The sequence below is a fragment of the Corylus avellana genome, chromosome ca1, assembly GCF_901000735.1.
Source record: "Corylus avellana chromosome ca1, CavTom2PMs-1.0".
Lineage (NCBI taxonomy): Eukaryota > Viridiplantae > Streptophyta > Magnoliopsida > Fagales > Betulaceae > Corylus > Corylus avellana.
In genome coordinates this window covers 42,257,383-42,278,098 of record NC_081541.1, presented here as the reverse complement: position 1 = coordinate 42,278,098, position 20,716 = coordinate 42,257,383, and the positions used below count along the sequence as shown (strand labels likewise).

General features: G+C 34.7%; 2 protein-coding genes across 5 annotated transcripts; both read right to left on the bottom strand.

Annotated features, from left to right (window-relative positions):
• Positions 1–1,659: 1,659 nt before the first annotated feature.
• Positions 1,660–2,256, bottom strand: LOC132172633 (PRA1 family protein F3-like). The gene has a single exon (XM_059584171.1). The coding sequence runs from the start codon at positions 2,254–2,256 to the stop codon at positions 1,660–1,662; it is 597 nt and encodes a 198-aa protein (XP_059440154.1).
• Positions 2,257–6,340: 4,084 nt separating this feature from the next.
• Positions 6,341–20,293, bottom strand: LOC132179831 (dol-P-Man:Man(7)GlcNAc(2)-PP-Dol alpha-1,6-mannosyltransferase). 4 transcript variants are annotated; one of them, XM_059592634.1, is made up of 20 exons: positions 20,117–20,293; positions 19,461–19,502; positions 19,307–19,352; positions 18,714–18,800; positions 17,735–17,790; positions 16,888–17,005; positions 16,183–16,241; positions 13,831–13,902; positions 11,253–11,316; positions 11,003–11,106; positions 10,215–10,286; positions 9,973–10,059; positions 9,821–9,888; positions 8,785–8,853; positions 8,201–8,283; positions 7,921–8,020; positions 7,473–7,538; positions 6,829–6,922; positions 6,657–6,747; positions 6,341–6,576 (listed from the first exon to the last, which is right to left on the bottom strand). In XM_059592634.1, exons 1-19 carry the CDS (start codon positions 20,231–20,233, stop codon positions 6,667–6,669), a joined length of 1,485 nt encoding a protein of 494 aa, XP_059448617.1. In that variant the 5' UTR covers positions 20,234–20,293; the 3' UTR covers positions 6,341–6,576; positions 6,657–6,666. The 4 variants fall into 4 exon arrangements, with proteins under 4 accessions (XP_059448617.1, XP_059448625.1, XP_059448608.1 ...); XM_059592642.1 differs by having other exon boundaries at positions 6,341–6,556; XM_059592625.1 differs by having other exon boundaries at positions 6,341–6,544.
• Between the last annotated feature and the right edge of the window lie 423 nt (positions 20,294–20,716).

The window sequence follows — 20,716 nt, the reverse complement described above, 5'->3', positions numbered from 1 at the left end:
ATACAATCTCTCAAATTTAACTAAAACATAGGACGATCTAGCCAATTATATGAACAAAGGCTGAGATTGAGAGTTTCGAGATGTCCTGAGTCCCTATATATATATATATATAATGACTTTTCAAAAAGAAAAAATTTAAAGGAAAAAAATTCCCTTCAAATTTAATTTTTTTTTAAGAGTTTCCTATGAAACTCCCAAGTAATTACCAGTCATTTCAGACTTTGTCCAATGCAGACTTATAATTTGGTCTTCAAAGGCTGCGTTGTCCAGCCCACATTACTTGACAGGGACTTGGACAATCCGCGGAGGCAGAGGTGAATGGGAAACCTCCTGCAAAGCAGCCTCCAATTAGAGGATTTGACAACATCAGATTTAGTAATGCTATACGTTAAGAGTTGTATCTTTTATTATTATTATTATTATTATTATTTATTCTTAATTTTTTTTATTAGTAAATTAAAATTTAATAGTGATTCATCTTAAATTTATTAATAATTTTTAAAAAATAAATGTTATTTTTTTATTGCCTATCAATCTCTTTTTATTAGGTAATCACATCTGCGTCATGAGATTAGTAATCACTATTTGCGTAGTTATTGCAGTTATTAAGTATGCATTATCCACATTAGATAATGGACATTTTGGGCTTTCTTTCGGTCTCTATTAAGGACTTATTAAAAACGATATTGAAAATGTTTTGCTTGTTTTAGCGTTATTTTATTAAGCATTAATGTTTTAGATGAAATTCATATCCTAATGTTTTGCTAACCCTATTCACCTTGTCGGTGAAATCAAAAGAAATAATTTCATCGCCATCTTGCTCCACCAACCACAAGAAAACCCCACCCAAACCCACGGTATGTGAATGAGCAAAAATACCATTCAAGCAATCTCCAAGAACCACAACTTATAGTAGCACATGCTTACTAAGAATCACACCAGAAAAGCTTAAATGGTGAGAATTACAAACGCTAGCTCTCTTAAGGGCATGTTTGGGTGTGCTTTGATGAGCTTAAAAGTGCATTTAACACTCAAAAATTTCGTTTAAAAAAAAGGAACATGTTTGGTAAAAATATTAAAAGCGTTTTTAAGAGTTTAAAAAGCTTAAAAATTGCCCCAAAACGCATTTTTGGCAAAAGCTTAAAAATGAACCTTTTCCAAAAAATACTTTTTGACTTAAACGTTTTATTTCTTAAACGAAATCACAAACAGACTCTAAGTCCGATTGAGACATCTAATCCGACCTCATCTGGACAACGGTGAAAATTAAAGCAGCTAATACTAAGTTTTAAAATTTTCATTACGGGAGTCGAACCCTCACCCAAATAATACTTACCCAACTGCTTGGTAATGTCCCACAAGATTAATTGCTTTGACTAACAAGCATATGCTTCTCATATTATTGGTTGACATTTGAATCCACTTGCTTACCCAATACTTAAGTGAAGGATAGTTAAAAAAAAAAAAATTAACTACTTCGAAATTTATTTTGAAGAAGTTAAATATTTAATTGGTTGACATTTGGATTAGATATGGTTTTGTTGCTGTAATAAGAGAAACAAATGGATGGGGATTTCTGGAATTAAAGTAATTCCATCACACAGAAGCTGGAAATTAAGAAAGCTCAAATACCATGTAAATTTTTTTCTAATTTATCAATCACATAGAAGCAGGAGACTCAATATCACCACTACTTTTCATGCTTACAAGAGGAACCAATTCCCCAGCAGCACAAGTCTCCTCCCCAACAAAAAGATCATCAGTAACCCTCAAAACTGCATGAACCAAAATGATTGGTATTCCACAGGCTAAAGTGACACAAAGATGGATGCCTGCGCGTGTCAGAATGAGCTCCGCTGCCGTCACGGCGGCTAGAAAAGCGAGCACAAGCCGTTTGTCAATAACCTTATCCAGCAGCCCAACAGAATTTGGAAGTGCACGCAGTAGTATAAGGTAAAAGCATGTCACAAGAGTCATAGCAACCAAGAAAATTAAGGAGACCTTGCGCTTTGGCACAAGGCTTATAAAGAGTATAATCCATACAAAAATCGTGTAGTATAATCCAAAATACCCTAAGTTTCGGATGATTCGGACGGCGGCGGCTTCTGGGCTTAAGGGGACGTTGAAAGGGCATAGGAGCTTGAAATCGTTGCGCTTCTTTCTTGTTGAGTCCTTTGAGTCATCTGGTCGATCACCCTTTGAGGGTGATGTTGAGGAGGAGGCTGTTGGCCTGTGCATGGTTCCATAAGAAGCCATGATGATATGCTTGATTTTGATTTTGAGGACAAGAGAGAAATGCTCTTGAAAAAGCTTTTGTTTATAAATGCTTAATTTCCCTAATGAAAATTTGATAAAAGGAATGAGCTCCTCTCCTTCTAGGAAGAAAGGCAGGCAAGACTTCGAAAAGTCAGGCATGACTTTGAACTGAGGAATGGATAGGATGGACCATGTGGGACAAAGTTTTCTTCCAAATTTTTCTCTAATTCAGCCGATTAAATTAACATGTGCATAAAATATATATTATTCTTAGATGCTCTATTAGAAATGCACGTAAAAATTAGGGGTTAACGGCACTAACTGATAACTGCTAACTATTTGACACGTTACTAAAGTTTTCAATTTTTTTTTTTTTTAAGTTTTCGATTTTTTTTTTTTTTTTAAGTTTTCGATTTAGTAACGTGTCAAATTTGACACGGTACTTTGACACGTTACTAAATGGTAACGTGACAAAAAGTAATAAACAGTAGACACGTTACAAATTATGTAATTTTTTACATGTAACCACATTTTCATTCCTAGTAAAAATCACATATAATTTGAAAATACATCAGTTTAGTAGCCCGAGTTGAAATATATTTTTTTCCAATTCGATTACTATCTCCTCAAAATATTTCATTTTGTGTTTAACGCCATCTTAAGGGAGGTAGAGCTATTGGGCTTGCAGCATAAAAACCACAAAATATAAAAGCACCGGATAGAGTACTATAAATATCAATACATAATAACTTACAAAACCACAAACTTACCTTTTAAAAATACGAGAGAACCATAACATATGTGGACTTACCTTTGAGAGAAATGATAAGAGTCAATATTTTATATATATATATATATATATATATATATGGTCCATTTCATCTTATAAATCAATCATTAGAGTTGTGAACTTATGTAGATCTCGTATAAGTCAATGATAGACCCCACAAATCTAATGGTTTATCTATTAAATTTGTAAGAGAATATAGACTAAATATAGAAAACTTTTTAACTAACATTTCTCTTTCAGTAAACATACTTATTCTTTTATTGATAGTTGCCATAATACCTTCCCTTGCAACATAGAAGCCACAAGGTTTTGGGTCTTGGCATATTTTACTAACATGTGAGAGTCCAACCTCTCTAAATTAACATCATGCCAAAACATAAAAGATATAATATAGTAATCTCAAAAGCTTAGATCCACTAGCTCTCTATCTCTTCTTATTTGTTGCTCAACTTGGACTTCTGGGTCCTTCCTTGAACACTTCTTTACCCTTTTCTGCAAATTTGCATTTAAAAGCAGACGTGTAAGTCCACAACTTAGTATATAATCTCTTGATCATGTAAAATAATATACACCTTTTTTCTTTTAAAATGCTCACCGTTGTTTCAAAAAGATTTTCTTTCTTAACATAACTTTGTAAGTCGGGAGTTTTTATCATCGGAAAATGACTATTTCAAAGCCTAATATGTGTAATATTTAATTAAAATAAGGTGTAAATGATTGAGACAATGTTCGAACTCAGAATACCATATTAAATCACCCGTGTGGGGATATGTAAAAAGAACGAAAAAGAAAAGATTTACCAAATCTCTCCGCGTAATACATAGGACCAAAACCTCAAGCATTTTGCAGTACAAACATCAAAACAAAGTGTAAATGCTTTGGGATATTTGGAAAAGTGAAAGTTGCATTTGAGTCTGCACGCACTGCAGCAAAACTCGTCAACCCACTCAAAAGAGAGAGGGCGATTAGCCTCTGCAACAGGCCAACAGCTAGTAGAAGAAGCATAATTATCATCACATTGAGACTCCTCATACTAGAGCTCCCTCACCCATCCTTATTGATTTTGTTTCTAGTTAAATACAAAGCAACATTTCTAGTTGAAGACACTTATTAATTAATGGACACAAAAATACATTTTCAAAATTACCAAGAGACATTAACTCTTGCCTTTACAAGTGTGTTATTGCTAGTAAAGCATTTTCCCTATGATACAAAATAAAACTATAAGGAAGAAAAAATAAAGTCGTTAAAAGTCGAGGACTGAAAGGGCATTTAACCTTTTTAATTATTTAGGAAGTAACTTTTTTTTTTTGGAAGCTCATAATTAACACAAATAAATGGGCAATTTTTTATTTTTATTTTTATTTTTTTTAGAAGAAAAAGTAAAAGAATATATGCCACTTTATCAAAAATTATCTTTTTTAAACAACTTTCCATTTAAATAAAATTTCACATCCTTGATCAAGTTGATTTATTCTATTTGCTTCAAATGTCTCTTCATAATTTGTAAGACCCAATTTTTTTTTTCTCATATTTTTCTTTTCCCTTGCATGGTATATGGCTTGTTTATATTTTCGAATCATTTTAAAACCTTTTATATGGGTGCTTAAGAGTTTTGCTAAAAATCAAGGTTAACAAGAAAAAAAAAGGGTTAATAACTTTTTTGGTACATGAATTTTGAGGTTTTTTAATTTTCCCTCCTAGTTTTAAAACATGACAAAACTAGTACCTCAGATTTTGAAAAAGACTGAATCACAACCTCCAGTTTGAAAAATTCTATGGGAGTGGCCGAACCACCCCCAGTTTGACCTTAGGGGTGGCTGAGCCACCCCCTAGGGCCATGGGGGTGGTTTCGGCCGAGCCACCCCCTAGGGCCATGGGGGTGGTTTCGGCCACCCCCATCTTGGCCCTTGGGGGTGGCTGAACCACCCCCTGAGCCACCCTCGTAAGGTCAAACTAGGGGTGGCCGGCCACCCCTACAGGGTGGTTTAGCCAACCTATTTAAAATTGTGATAAATGTTTATAAACATTTAAAAGGCACATTAAATTTAATTTAAATTAGTAAACTACTATTAATGATGTTAAGAATTTAATATACATTTTAAATGTTTATAGATATTTGACACTATTTTAAATGAGTTGGAGGATATGTTCTTCAGACTGGTTTGAAGGAAATTGTTGTCCAAAAAAAATTGATGGCTTGTGAATGTAGACGATGGAATTGATTATCCTTATTCTTGAAGTGCAAACCAACGACCTTGCCACTATCTCTTTTTCTCATTCTAGACCGCCCATCAAGTATCTTCATTTCTATAAACCTAAGAGAGTCCATGACCCGCTACACAAATGCCTTGCAAATGAAATTAAAGGTTGTAAAGAAAGATGGCCAAATTAATAGCTACATTCAACATGAAAATTGTATTTTTAAAGGCCAAAAACGTCACAAACATGGCAAAAAAAGGCCATCCTCTTTCACAATGCTTAATTGATTGCAAACATCATAAACATCAAAGCAAGGTTGTGGGTCGTTAGCAGAGCATGCCAAGAGCCACTCAAATGTCGTTTATATGCAAAATTATACCTAACTTATGGTTTGGTAAGATTTCTTAACTAACTCCTGTCTCTAACCTACATCTCTCAATTAAGTGATGCTATGGTGCATAATTGATTGCCTAAAACACAAAGATGAGAATTCGATCCTCATTTCTAGTGAAATAGAGAGATCATATTGGCTATACTTATATCATTAAAAAAATTGAAAAACTTCACTTTACATTCCTAAACTTTTACGCATTTTGAGAAAACCCCTTCAAATTTCAAAAACTTCCAATTTGATTCAATTCAGATTCAGCAATTATTCCCTAACAGAAATGACTAAAAAGACCAAATTACTCTTCAATTTTCGTTTTTATTTTTATTTTTAATTTGAAATTAAGGGTAAATTTGAAATTTCATAAAATAAATCAAAAGTATAAAGGTCATTTAATCACTTTTAACATTGAAAATCTGACGGATGGGGTACGTTGCATCAAATTGAAAGTATGAAGTTGAGATTTTTTTAAATTTCGTAATAGTTCAAAGGTCTTAAGTGAAATTTCAAAAAAAAAAAAAAAAAGGTGAGACAAAGGTCATCGCATTCAAGATTTCTAGTGCTATAATACGAAATATTGTCCGCTGCTATCTTCTCTCTCCTAAGAGAAGTGTTCTTTTTCCTGCAACTCCACCTCCTCAGTTTCCCTGAGATATGTCAATTTTTTTTTTTTCTTTCAAATTTTCTTTTGATAAGTATCATACTGAGATCTGTCAATTCTGTTTTACTGAAAAGCTAAATTTTGGATCAAAATCATTGTCCCCTTCTCATACATGTATGGGGGTCTGGATATTTGGTATGCTCCAAGTTTGCAATTTTAAGAGTACAGATTGAATTATACAAATGACCACCACCAAGGTAGGTTCTCCATCAAGTACAGTTTATCTAGGGTCATTGTTCATCATCAGCTGCAATGCAAACTTCAAATAAGAGATTCCACCTGCCCCAAATTAAGTGTGGAAAAGGTGCAGATGCAACTAATATAACACTTGGTTTCAATTTTTGGGAACTGGACTTTACCTCACGATAATTATGAGCAACCTGGCCAGTTTCTATGCATAACATCCATGCTTTCTATATTTCCTTGAATATAAACTTTAGGTTCTTTAACCTGCAAAAGATATAAGAAAGAAAATATCGAGCCATGAGGATATCAAGCATTTGCATGCATTAGGTAATTTTGATTCTCTACCAGTAAAACCAGTGGGAAGCTAATTTGAAGACGAATTCTTGAAAACCCATTTGTGGTGAATAGACACTTGAATCCATCAACAGTGGGATGTTCACTGTAATAATGAGACAAAGAAGGAAATTACTGATACAAATAACTACTTTTACCCGTAAATAAGTGAATGAATGCTTAAGATAAAACAGCATGTTCTCCTAACCTCAACACCCCCCACCCCCTCAAATCCATGGATGCACTACAGTTTTCTCTGAAAACCCTGTACTAGAAATTGTTCTTCCATGTCTACATCTCAATGATAGATGTCACTTAACTCTCTCTCCCCCGGTGTGTGTTACAGGTGGAGAATGCTATGCATAAAGCTTCCCTCTGCAAACTGTCCAGAAAGGGTAATTGGGAAACTTCTCTCTTTCTCTATGCAAGCAGAGTACATGTGTGTGTTTCTAAGTTAGTGTGTGGTACACATTGGGGTAAAGAACACTATGCAGTAAACAAAGTAAAGATTAATCTTAATTTAGGGTATTTTTGTCATAGGAGGTAAATGATATGGCATGGAACAGATTTCTCCCTCAAATAGATACTCTATTGACATTAATAGGCCCAGGGCTGCTTTAAGGATAGAGAAAAATGAGAGATGTTGGAAAACTCACTTTATAAGATAGGTGAAATTTCTGTGGCGAAATTCTTCTATAGGGATCTCTTCTTCTTTGGAATACCTGCTTTACAAAAATACTTATAATGTGTAAGTCATACACAAACTTCGCACTCTGTAGAGATAATCAAATATACTCAAACATTAAACAGAATTTCTACATAAGTTATGCACCAACAGAACTTCGTTATCAGATTTTTAAAAAAAAATCGATTGCATCGCATGGAACAGTTATCTGGGTTTTCCAGAAACAGCTGTTTACATAAACAGCATAAATTACCATGTAGTGAACATAATGATGACTAGCTAATTTAAGTCAGTGAAATCATCAATTACTTTGGTTCACAAAATCTGAGTACTTTAAAAGAGATAAGTGAATTACTCCAAAATAGAAAACTACCATCAAAAGACATAATCCATATACACCAAGCGATAATCAGATATACCTCCAGGGGAAATTATTTTCACAAAAGCGGGATATTCCATTCATGGCTGAAAAGGGATCAATGTGAACCCACTGCTCGTTTGTATTGTTAGGAAGATGACCTGTCAATAAAATCAATGCTCAAATTCTTGCCAAAAACATATAATTATTCTTCTCTTTTATTTTGTGGGGATACAGGAAACATCCAAATCTTTTAGCTTGAGAAACTACTAAAAGAAACAAATCGAAGCCTGAATCTCAGACAAGAAAAAGACAAAGAGAGAGAGAGAGAGAGAACTAACCAATTTGATGCAACTCTTTCAAAGCATGCCCACTGGGATAATTCTGGTAGGATGCCATGAAAGTTATGATGGTGCACCCTAGACTGCAAAAACAGAAGAAGAGTACAAATGGAGAAACCACTTCTTTAGCCCAAATTGTTTGTCCACCTTTGAAAGTCAAGTTTTTAAGGGAATATCACGTGCATCAATTTTCAAGTTTTAAAAATATGTTTCCAAAAATGCCCTCCCAAAACTTGTAATTGGAGATATTTTCTTACTCAGTATAAGAAAGGGTAGTGTAGGAAAATAATAAATTCATGTACATCAACCTTCCAAATAGGACATCCAAAAATGGTAGTGCGAAAATAAAATAAAACAACATAAGACTGATTTGCTATCCAAGGAACAAATTTTGGTGCACTGTTTCAGTCAGTTCAGAAACAAAAAAGTTCAAAAACCATTTCCAAAAATCATACAAAATGTAAGACAGTAGAAATGCATGGAAACTACTGGAAATACATATAAAACGATGCCTATACATCCATCCTAGGTAAATTACATTAATTTTGTGCCTTGCTCCGAAACAGAATGGTTTATCAACCAACCTGATTAATAGTAATCCCAGCATTACGAAATAAAGCAACTTCCAGAAAGTCTTCCTCCTATTGTTGTAGCTGTAACAATTTGGGGCACAAAATGACAAAATGCATTAGCAATTGAAAGCACAGAAAGACTAAAAAGGCAGCAAATACATTATTCTAGAAGCCGATGCTTTCAGATAAAAGAAAATGTGAAGTTACAAATATATCAATTATTTCAAGAAGTATGAAACTTTTGAATCTATTGCCCATGTGAGCCAGCAGGATTGTTGCATGTACACTTTTTTCTTTTGATAAGTAAATAAAATTCATTAAAATCAAAGGCGCACCAAGTATACAGAAAGTGTACAAGAGAAATGTCTAACCAGAAAAAGAACAAGGAGCACAAAAAGTCAAGAAAACTAGAACTGTAATAACAACAATAAGCAGCCATCCGATGGAAAAGGGTATAAAAAAAAAGGTCTTTAACTCCGCCACTGTCCTCTCACTATCTTCAAACCTTCGGTCATTTCTTTCTCTCCAAATACACCACATCAAGCAAAGCACCAACAACATTTGGGACAACACATCATGTCACAACAAAAGTAACATATAAGATACTGGATAGAAAAGTCTTTCAAACCCCCAAACAGCCATTAAAAATAATAAAGTAGCAAAGATGGAGGATAGATAAATAAGAAGGGGGAGACCAAGAAGGTAGAAAAGAATCACAAGCCCTAGGATATCATTTTATTATCACTCAAAAACTTTACTGAAGTGGATGATTTCTAGCTGATAAAAGAAAGACGGGGCAAAAAAAGTGGGAGACATAGGAAGAAGGCTCAGTCTCTTGCTTAATCTGACCTTAGCTTTCAAGTGACGAGCCTAGGGAAGTGATAAGGCATCTAAACCTATCCTTCAAAATACACAATGATCTAATCCAGTGATTTTCTTTTAACTCAACGGACTTATTAAACAAGTCTTTGACAATATTATGACAATCCTCGAAAATTTTCAACATATTACTTAAGATATAGATGAACATTAAACATCTGCAACATACATTCTAGTAGCTGCAATTGCTGCAGATAAATTGAAGATTGGAACCGAATTAATAATAAAACGAAGCTCCTGCATTATGAAATGAAATGGTATCATATATGGCTTCTTAATAAGGAAAAAAAATAAAAAATAAAATAAAATTGAATGGGCTACCTTGTGGGGAAGCTTAGAGTAAAGTACAATAAAAAAGAAAACTGGAAGAACGAAGGATAAAACCCTTCTGTCAAGTAAGACCCCAAGCTGCAAGAAAGAAGAACTATAAGCCATCACCAAATTGAAATTAGGTAACCATTTTTGGTAGTAAGTACATGATGCAAAGGAAGCACCATAGCAAATGCATGAAGGCAAAGTTAGGATGATTATATCTTTGCACATTTACTAGTTGCAAAACTCACCAGAAAAAGAGGATATGCGACAAGCAATGAGCGTGGCAGTGCTGAAGTGAAGTACCAGTGAATGGACTGTGTCTGACAAAAAGAGATGTTAAGGAACACAGATAGTGTCTTTATCACTACATTTTTAGAATCAACTTTCATGCCCACAACTGACAAGATGATCCTCCTTAAAATATCAAGCAATGAGTAAATGATAAGATTCCTAGATCTTGGTCCTAATCTTTTAAAAAAAAAAGAACGTCATATGAGACTCCTACACGAGCAGGCACCAAAGGTAACTACCAGAATGGAGCTATGACACAAATAATAGGATAGAACCATACTACTAGAAAATTGTCATAAGAGAAAAGATACAACTACCACACTTTAGACTCTTCAGGATACAAGCAGGACTAGTCTTTTACCCTCATTACACAGCATTCAGAATGTCTACAAGAGGAGATGACTCAGCATTGTTTAAACTTAACAGTATGCCAAAAAACAAGCTGCAAACAGATAGTAACCTTACCAGCATGTGTGCGCTCATGTGGATCTAAAAGAGAAAAAACTATAATAAATGAAAATAAAAATTGATCAGAGAGACGGATGGATAATTAAATCATTCCTACAGAACACTCAAAGGTTTTCAAATTGTACAACAACATCGAATGTGCAATAGAATTTTTTTTTTAAATGAATAATAATTTATTGAAAATAAAACAGGCAAAGCCCTTACATACGAAAAGTATATAAGAGAGACAAGAAATTTCTCTTAAGTGTGCAGAAGAAAATTTTCTTTAAGAGGATACACCCCACTCAGAACTTCGATTCAGAACAGAGTTGAACCAAAAAACTTCAAATTCAGGCCAGAGTATCCTCTTCCACATAATTGAATCAACCAATATGGTGAGACCTGTGCTGAGGAGAATTTCAAAGCTAGATATTAGTACTGGAGTTATCATCATGTAGCCAATCCCAATCATATAGGAAGGCTTACTTGAGTTGAATTGTAATAAATAAATAAAAAACATAAAGAAAATAAATGATAAATTAACCAACCTATGCACAACAGAGCTACCCCAGTGCAGCGTTTTAACGTCTCCCATAATGAAATTGATTTGGTCTGTCATTGATACCATTAAATTCTCATGTATACCATATATGGATTGGAAGAAATGCATGAATCTGTGGTGGCACTAGTAGAAATGAAGGCGAAGTTGAAGCTATATGTGCAAAAGTGTGAGAGAGAATCTGTTCTTTAAAGCACTGGAAGAAATCAGTTCAAGCTAAGAGATTGTGTACCAGCTGGGGAACTATTATTATGACTATATATTCCACTTAGTTGAAGCCCGGTAGTTTGTATTGATTTCTTTTAAGCATTCTACTTAGTTGAGTCAGTCCTCAATGCAACAAAAAGTTTTTTCTTTCCATAATGTAAAAGTAAAAGAATTTATTAAAGAAGTGCAGAAAGGGGAATAACCCTAGCATGCAGTAGGTATGCAAGAGAAAACATCAAAAGAAAAGGAAAAAAAAAAAAAAGGAAGGAAAAGTATAAAGCCATCGTAAATCTAATTCATAAACCTCATTCTCACTTTATATAAATGGAAGCTAGTGGCATACTATCTAATTCATAAACCTCAGTCTCACTCTATATGGAAGCTAGCGGCATACTATGCAAAGCATGCTTATCAATGCAGCACTACTTAGGGACATAGCATGAGTATAGTATGATTAATAATCAGTTAGATTTCTCTCTTGTATACTTCATGTGTACTTGGGCTGCGTCTCTGCGCTTTTTAATGAATTTGCGATTACTTATCAAAAAAAGTAATCAATTGAAACCATGTGAGATTCCTTTTTAATTGTCAATAAGCACTACAAAGCAACAAGCGACCATATGAAGTCAATTTTCATTAGGTATACTTTTTGATAAGTAAACGCAATTTTTCAAAGCACAAAAAAGGTGCAACCCAAGTACATAGGAAATATGCAAGAGAAACACCTAATTAGCAAAAAAAAAAAAAAAAAGTTCAAGAAAAGCATGGAAGTTAAAAATATTTAAGTTAAAGGCAATTATCTAGTGATAAAGAGTCAAGAAGAAAAAAATCCTTTAGTTCTGCTACCAACTGTTCGTGGTCTTTCAAAACTCCGATAATTTCTTTCCCCTCCAAAGGCACCACATAATACAATGTCCTTGTTCTCCATGATAGCACTCCTTTCCCTTGAAGGAGTATTTGGTAAAATAAGGCTCCAGTAAGAGTGACATTCTTTGTTTGCTCAAATACCTTAGGAAAGATTCTAACCCTGAATCATCTCAGAAAGCGGCATGACATTGTGGTTGATTGGTGTTGTATGTGTAAGACTGAGAAGTCAGTGGGCCACCTTTTAGTCTTTTGCTACATTGTGAGATGGCTAATGCCCTATGGAATACCATCTTCAGACTAGTAGGGTTGACGTGGATTATGCTGGTCCTAGTAGGAAACCTGGGACTGTCCTTCCTTGTACCTTCCCCACTGCTAATTACTGAACCAAGGACCTGGCAGAGCCGTGGTTGGCCTTTCTTGACCCACTTAGAACCTCCTTGTATGAATTCTTATGTGCCTCTATCCCCGGTACAAGCTTCTTGGACTCCAGCATTCGCACCACCTTGTTTGGTGAAGCATGCCCACGAGAAACCGAGTGAACTACTCCATACCCACTAGGACCACCACCTAATGATGGATGGGCACAAGTAACACCTCATCGACCACCACCGGAAGACTCCTTGAGAAAAGCTGAAACCTTTCACTGCTCCAGGACACATCCTTTCCATCCCTGCCCTTCTTGGCCCTCTGGTAGGACAATGAAGCCACGCCGGCCATGCCAATTCGAACATCTCTGCACACTCCTCCAAGACTTCAAAGCCTCCACGAATCAAAGACATCATAAACACTCTCAGCCCTACCAACCCTCCAAGACTTTCACAAACTCTCCCAGTCCTCTGCGAATCAAAGCCTCAACCGACTTCGACAACCAAGCTGCACTTGCCTTTCCCAAATGCACTACACTAGAGACACCTTTACTCCTTTCGACAAAGTTGTAGAGCTTTTGATGTCAAAGTGCTTATTCTAGAGAAGGTGTCCATAATTGCCTTGTTAAGACTTTTGAAGTAGGGGAGTTGGAGCCTGCTATTGTGGATTTCATCATTACAAATCAGATGGCGTCCAGGTGTATAAGATCATAGGAATTTAGAACAGTCCAACATCATCACTTCTATAATTTTTTAGCATCTTGATTTTCTTGTTAGTGTATTCCATTTCTGGTTTGCTCCTCCCTTTGCATTACATAAGCTAATCCTTAGGTGGGAATGATATTTGGATTCCTCCCTTTTCTCACGCATTCCTCTTATATATATCTTGCGCATCATTAGTTCCAAATACAAACTTTTTACTACTAACTAAATTTGATCTAAAAAGTTCAACCTAGTTCCTTCCCATATACACAAATGCAGGAAAAATATGATAGAAGCGTATCAACCATGAAATTTTCAACAGACAATAATAGCAAGCTATGAAACTTTGGATCATAATTTCACCAGGAGGGGGAACAAAGCAAGAAAGAGAAAAAAAAAAAAAAAAATTATAGCACAACAACCTACCAACAGAAGTGTCAGGCCAAGAGGGCCAAGAAGTAACAGCATGTCACATCTAAAGATGACTGTAGCAAAAATCTGTTGTCATTAGAAAACAGAGAGCCGTAATAAGATCTCAGCAAAGCAAACATGCAATCCTAGTTAAGCAATTTAAATAATAGAAAAATTCGACATGTACATAATACAATACATAATGAATTGCAGATCAACCATGTCAAAGCAGAAATATCAGTGTAATAAAAAATAAAAATTCTTTGTTTAGGTCCAATTACCTAAGCAAGTCATAACCATGTAAATATAGAAAACCTCTCATTTAATCCCAAAAGGTAGTTCAATCGGCTAGGGACTACGTCTCATAAAGTGAATGTCAATAGTTCGAATCTCGCCGTAAGGCCATATGAATGAATTTTGATACAAAAGAAGTGACATTTTGTATCAAATAACAGCATTATGTTGCTTAATGCTTGCTATTGTATAAACATTATATAGAGCTTTTTTCCAAATTATATTCATGTAATTTATCAATCAATGGTGGGGATGGCAAGACCCACAATAGTTGCCTTGTGAACAACATTCACAGACCCTTGTTAGTTTCCGATTTTGACTAAAGCTGAAGATAATTCAAAGTTCGCAGGAATTTTTGTACGAAAGAAGTGACATTTTGTATCAAATAACAGCATTATGTTGCTTAATGCTTGCTATTGTATAAACATTATATAGAGCTTATTTTCAAATCAATATTCATGCAATTTATCAATCAGTGGTGGGGATGGCAACACCCATGATAGTTGCCTTGTGAACGACATTCGCAGACCCTTGTTAGTTTCCAATTTTGAATAAGGTTGAAGATAATTCAAAGTTCGCATGTGCTACAAACTAAATAATTGGGTTAGAAAAAAAGCACGGGAGCAATATATACCCCGGAGTCACTTGGAGGCTCTCATAAAAAAAAAAAAGAGATGAAATTTCACCCTTGCTCCTTCTCTATTTTACTAATGGCACCACAACAATGACTCTAAAACAGAATAAAAATAATTATTTCTACATCATAAAATAAGAATATCCATGGAAACTAACACGTAATCCATAGTCGGTCCACAACTATGCTTACCTTAATGGTTAGACAGCAAGGGCCTTTTTTTCCTTTTTGGAGTGGTGAGAACACACACTCGGTGGTTCATGGGAGAGGGGTACCATTTGAGTTGAAGTTCATTGGCTAGACAGCAAGGGCACCTTAAAAGGATATTAATATATTGTCATACAAAATGCTCCTCCAAGACTTTCGTCATTATTTAAACTAAAAGGTGAGAGGGTACTTAAGCAGGACGAAGATAAACCCATACAGGTCATATAATTGAATATTAACCATGTCCATACTTTGATTCTCAAGTCCATATCAACCATGTCCATTTCAATTTTATTACTACACTACATGCAACCTGCTTTGAGATGCTGACTCTGAGATGAACTTAGCGAAATTTCTTTAACAGTCAGGAATACAAAATTCTTAATACTTTACAAATATCCCAATTCTAAAATTCATAAGAATTTCACAGATAGTAAAAGAACACACTGGATGGAAATATACAATATATATACTTGCATGGCTTAATCAGTATTCTCTTGGATGACTATCACACAAATCCTGCTTCACAACAGAAAATCAATTTCCCGTCTCTCGATCCTCTCTAGTTCTTTCCAAAAATGATGTTGTATGCACAAGCAGATCTACACAAGTTGAAGATATCTCCTTTCTTCACACCACCCACTCAAATTTAACTCAATCCTTCTTGTATGCACGCTCCCTCTGCATATCAACTAATTTTTTAATCCCTGCCCCCAACTTATTTACTCTTCCATGAAGGTCCCGTTAGCCAACCATAATTCTAATCTTTGTAAATAATCACTCGTAAATGTCTTCACGTCATTTTCTTCCCTCACCTCTGCTAAACTTTAAAATGCAAGAAGATATCTTGAACTTTATTCAACTAGTTGGCAAGGTTGATTTTGACTTGATAATCGCTCAGTGTGTACCATCAGAATTAGACATTGCCAAAGAGACAGCCATTAACCATGTGTTATTTTTGCAAAGTGGTATAGATGGCATTGTTGCCCAAAGCTCAAGAAATCCAGCAACTAGATAATCTATAGTTTTTCAATCATGAAAAACACAGAAAACATACTAAGATAGGTAACCAAGTTCAGAATGGCATGCCTTCAATCTAGCTATAAACCTGAAAGGCAGCAGGACTTTGTGAAGTATAACTGAGTTATGTAGGTAAGAGCTTGTGAAATTCAGTATAACTAGCATTGCATGTATAGTGCATAATTTTACATGTTAGCAAATCGAACACATACCAAACAATTTAATGCTGCATAAAAGCTCCCCTTCAACCAATATCCATATGCCAAGTTGACTACAACAGATAAAGTAAAAAATATTAGAGCCAGCTACCATGACAGAAGCTCATCAGTTTTGTTAACAATCAAAAATAAAAATCAAAGAAGCTTGATCAGCACAAAACAACCTCCCTTGAAAGAGTGACAGTCGGTTCCTACTTTAAAATGAGAATAACATCAAAATGCATTATATACCAAGCACAGCATCCCTATTGGAATATAAGCATGAAGAGTAAAAGTACAGTGATAGTCTACTACTCATGTTCTCTGTCTTTGTCTAATCCTTCCTAGAAAGTACGACCGCAAACACAAGATACCAGTATGCCAAACTATTAAGACAACACACTTAACAAATCCTAAAAGACTCACATAATCGCAATGGTATAATGATAAATAGATGTAAACTCATATATATAGTTTCACCACAAATTGTTTTGGCCTAAGTTTGGAACGAATATACTAGAATAACTGGAGAGAGAGAGAAATAAAAATAAAAATAAAAACCTAAAACCAGGGTCAAGTGGTGAGACTGATCTGCAATCCTAAAGAATGCTTCCTCTACTTTCTTATGTTGGAAGGAATGACTTGCCCCAAAAGAAACAGGAAAAAAAAACTAACTACTGTTACAAGGAAGAAAATGAGCATAAAAGAGTTATACATTACCTACACCAAAAGCTAGTATATTAGGAAGAGGGCGGGTACAGTAGAACAGCAAGTGAAACTGGAGTGCAGTTAGTATTACAAAGAAAGCTTCTACTTGATTTCCAAACTTATCTTTAACCTGCTCAAAAAGAGTTCAACTTCGTAACTAGTTGTGTGAAAGACTAAATATCAAGAGGACAATACTTCACAGAGAAAAAGATTTACAAATACAAAATTAACAGTTTTGCATCTTTTATATATTTCTAAGAACAAGCAGTCAGTTAAAAATTTGATAATTTCTGGGTAATAACTTTGATCAAAAAACTAATATCAGGAAATAATGAATTTAATAATAGTTAAAGGGAGATGATTGCTTGAGAGATCAGAACTCAAGGCTGCAAAATATCAGCTTCAACTGGATCCATAAAAACAAGTCTTCCAAGGTTAACTCTGATGGTTCATAGATTTTTTTTTTTTTTTTTCTTTTCTTTTAACAAGTTTTGATGGTTCATAAATATCACTATCAAAAGTTATGGATAGAGTTCACGTGTTATTATATGTTATACTGACCAGCTTTCTTTTCTTTTTCCCCTGGGACCGGTATTTCAGGCTTGCTAAAATATGCATCCTCAATTCACTCATCATGTTCATGAGGTACACTGGCCATGTAACTTGAGCACCAGTTTTCGATTCCAAGAGAGGTAATAAAGCTAATCAAGAAGATTCAGAATATGTTTGTTCATTCCAATCTAAATTTGTATTTAAATCCAGACAAGACAATGGCATGGCCTCATGCAAGCTCTTAGCCTTAGAACCACTAACTATTGAACCTTCCAGGCATAAGTCAATGAAAAGAAAAAGAACATACCTGAAGACGGAAAAATCGCAATGTACTTAATATGATGCAACCTAACGCCATTCGAACTAGACAACAACAAAAGAAATAGGTCAGCTTACTTTACGGTAATAAATAGACAAGATGACAGAATGAAAAGATAAAACACAAATGATGTCTATTCTTTTCTTTTCTTTTTTTTGACCAGGGGGGCTTCATGTGTATAATAGTAAGACACATAACAAAAGGCCAGAAAATATTAAGGACGTTCTCACCAAAGTCCAGGGTTTAGAAAAGGTGAAAAAGGAAGAGAGGAAAGTGCAGTGTCAAGCATCCAATATGCTACTATTCGGAGACTTATAAAAGCAATCACACTAGTTAGATATTATTCAACTGCTGAAAGAAAACACTACCAAAAGATTTGATGACATATATGATACAAAAATGACCACATTCGTTGGTCCACATAATTTCAGAGGCTGTCTCAAAAAGAATTATCATTAAAGTAGCGTCTTATCTAAGTCATTGAGAGTTGTATTCTTGAACTCAATACCAAGATCATAATTTTCTATAGATTTATTTAGTCTTTTTAAGACTTTGATCTTATCCAGATAGAAGCCAAGAATTACAAGCGGTAATAAGGCCAAATGACAATCAAATATATGGAAAAGAAAAGATTGTAGATCTAGTTTCCAGAAATAAATCCAACAGAAACAGTCATTCTTAAAAGGGGTAGAAAATATAGGAAAACTTAGAGGAAAATAAAAACAAGAACAACTTTTTCCTTGCAAATCACTTGCAATAATTAGTCACTCCAATTACTCACATAAAGTTCAAGAAGTACCAAGTAATTCTGGAGGCTAACAAGGATTTCAGATATTAACTAGATGAGATCTTGTGCTACACTCCCATAACTAACAAGCCTTATGGCACAGCACCTCAATAGAACCAAATTTGATTTCAATCTTGATAAATAAATTCATATAGTGTGCCGAGTACCCAAAGAACTAACCTGCAAAAAGACTGTAAATCTTTGGCAACTGCAGCAAGTTCATTGCTAGAATAAATGGAGACGCCAAAGTTGATACAAGCAAGGCCCCTACAGGAAAAACAGTACTTTTTAAGGAGTGAATTTAATCTTCTTGGTATGCTTGATCACTTAGAAGAAAGAATTTTATATCCATCAAATATTTCATAAGTTAGAAAAACCATTCAAACTCTATTAGGTTGACCAGTGAGTTTCATGTCTCAAATAAAACAATCTAAGTTGAATAACTATGTAGACACATAAGCATCTGAGCTCAATAGGTAAACCAATAATATATTTACAGGCAAAGCACTAGAGAGAGATCAAACTATAAAATGTATAACTCTTCGCAATCATATGAGATATAAAACCACATATACGATAAAACAATGCTACAAATATGGGACTGCATTGTGCTAAGTTATGGGGCTCTATCATCACTTTAGCAATATTAAATGAATAAAAAGGTAACTAAACAACATTATATACATATATCTATAGTAAAGAGAGAGGGAAAAGATGTATGCCAAGTGGTATTGAAGATCCTCTAAGCTACCCATAGAAGAATTGAAGCTTACCAATAAAAGTGCGAGGAACGACACCAGGAAACTCCAAATGATCATACTGATTATGAAAACAAACATCCAAACTAGACAATTAGATTGAAAGTTTATAATTTCCAACCTAATCGAATACTGAAAAGATATTGAAGATACAGTCAAGTAAACTTACATCATCCAAGTGATGTCGATGATAAAGAATATCGTGCATTGCCTAGGTCAACAAACGATTAACAAGATAAACAAAGAGAGTTAGCAAGCAAAGGAGCCATAGAAGCTTTACAACATGCAATAACAAGTTGATCTTGAAATAATGAACTTAGAAAGTGAAGAAATTCAGCCTCGCATACTGAACTTATATTGGGATTAACACTTAATGGGATTGAAGCGGATTATCGTTCTTGAATTTTCTTGTACACAAAAATATCAAAACTCAAATCAATTACGCCATATGGTAGAATCAGACTGAACCAAGTACAGAGTTTTATGTCAGGTCCCAGACACTAAAAAAGGAAAAACTTTAAAACTAAATGCTCCAAACCAAACAGGACATTACCCATTCTTGCTAGCCCAGAAAACTGAGAAAACAACAAGTAAACAAAACTTCATATCACATATTTAACACTGATTAATAAGTTTTTCATTTTTCTTTTTCTTCTCCATTTACATTGCTCAGATGGGTACCCAAAAAGCTTTCTTATTGAAAGCGCTTCTACTGCAAAAACTTTATCTTCCCCTATACAATTATTCATTTTCTTTTGGTTTTCTTGCACGTTTTCTGTTTCGGTTGAAAGAGAAAACAATAGGAGCTAAGTAGTAGAAGAGTACCTGAACGTTGAAGCTTTCTTCGACCTTAGTGTAGGGAACCATGATCACGTAGAACGCAGCAATTGATCCCAACAGCAAATCGTAACCGTAACGCTCGAGAAAAGTTGAAGAAGCCATTGTCAGAGAGAGGGAAAGAAAGAGGTAAGAGGCAAAAATGAGCAGAGTGTTCACTGGGCCTGCAAGATGGTCACCCAAGATGTTGGGGGTGATGGTCAATGGTGTCTTATGTTGTTCCTGGGTGGGCTATTGGCCTTTCAATTATATTGTCTTGGGCTTCCAACTTAGTATGTCCATCACTTCATCTTCTTCCCATGATTTCATGTTCTTCCGACAAAAAATAAAAAAGTTCATGGATTTTTTTTTATTTTTTTTTATGCACACAAGAAAAAAAAACGACAACCAACAAGAAGAAGATAGAAAAATAAAAAACAAAAAACAAAAAACGAAACAAAACAAAACAAAAAAAAAAAAAAACAAAAACAGAGCTTACAACAGCATGCAAAAAATGAGGATACTACTCCATTCAAATTTTCTCGGTAAATGTTTGGAGCGTCACATTTGCCAAAGCATGTGCCACCACAAAGTTTTAAGAAAAGAAAG

Coding starts and splice junctions, on each gene's coding strand:
- LOC132172633 (XM_059584171.1), bottom strand. CDS start 2,256: ATGGCTTCTTATGGAACCATGCACAGGCCAACAGCCTCCTCCTCAACA.
- LOC132179831 (XM_059592618.1), bottom strand. CDS start 20,233: ATGGCTTCTTCAACTTTTCTCGAGCGTTACGGTTACGATTTGCTGTTG. Junction 17,791..18,713: donor GATTTACAGTCTTTTTGCAG/GTTAGTTCTTTG, acceptor GTTGTTGTCTAG/TTCGAATGGCGTTAGGTTGC. Junction 16,242..16,887: donor TATACTAGCTTTTGGTGTAG/GTAATGTATAAC, acceptor TATCTGTTGTAG/TCAACTTGGCATATGGATAT.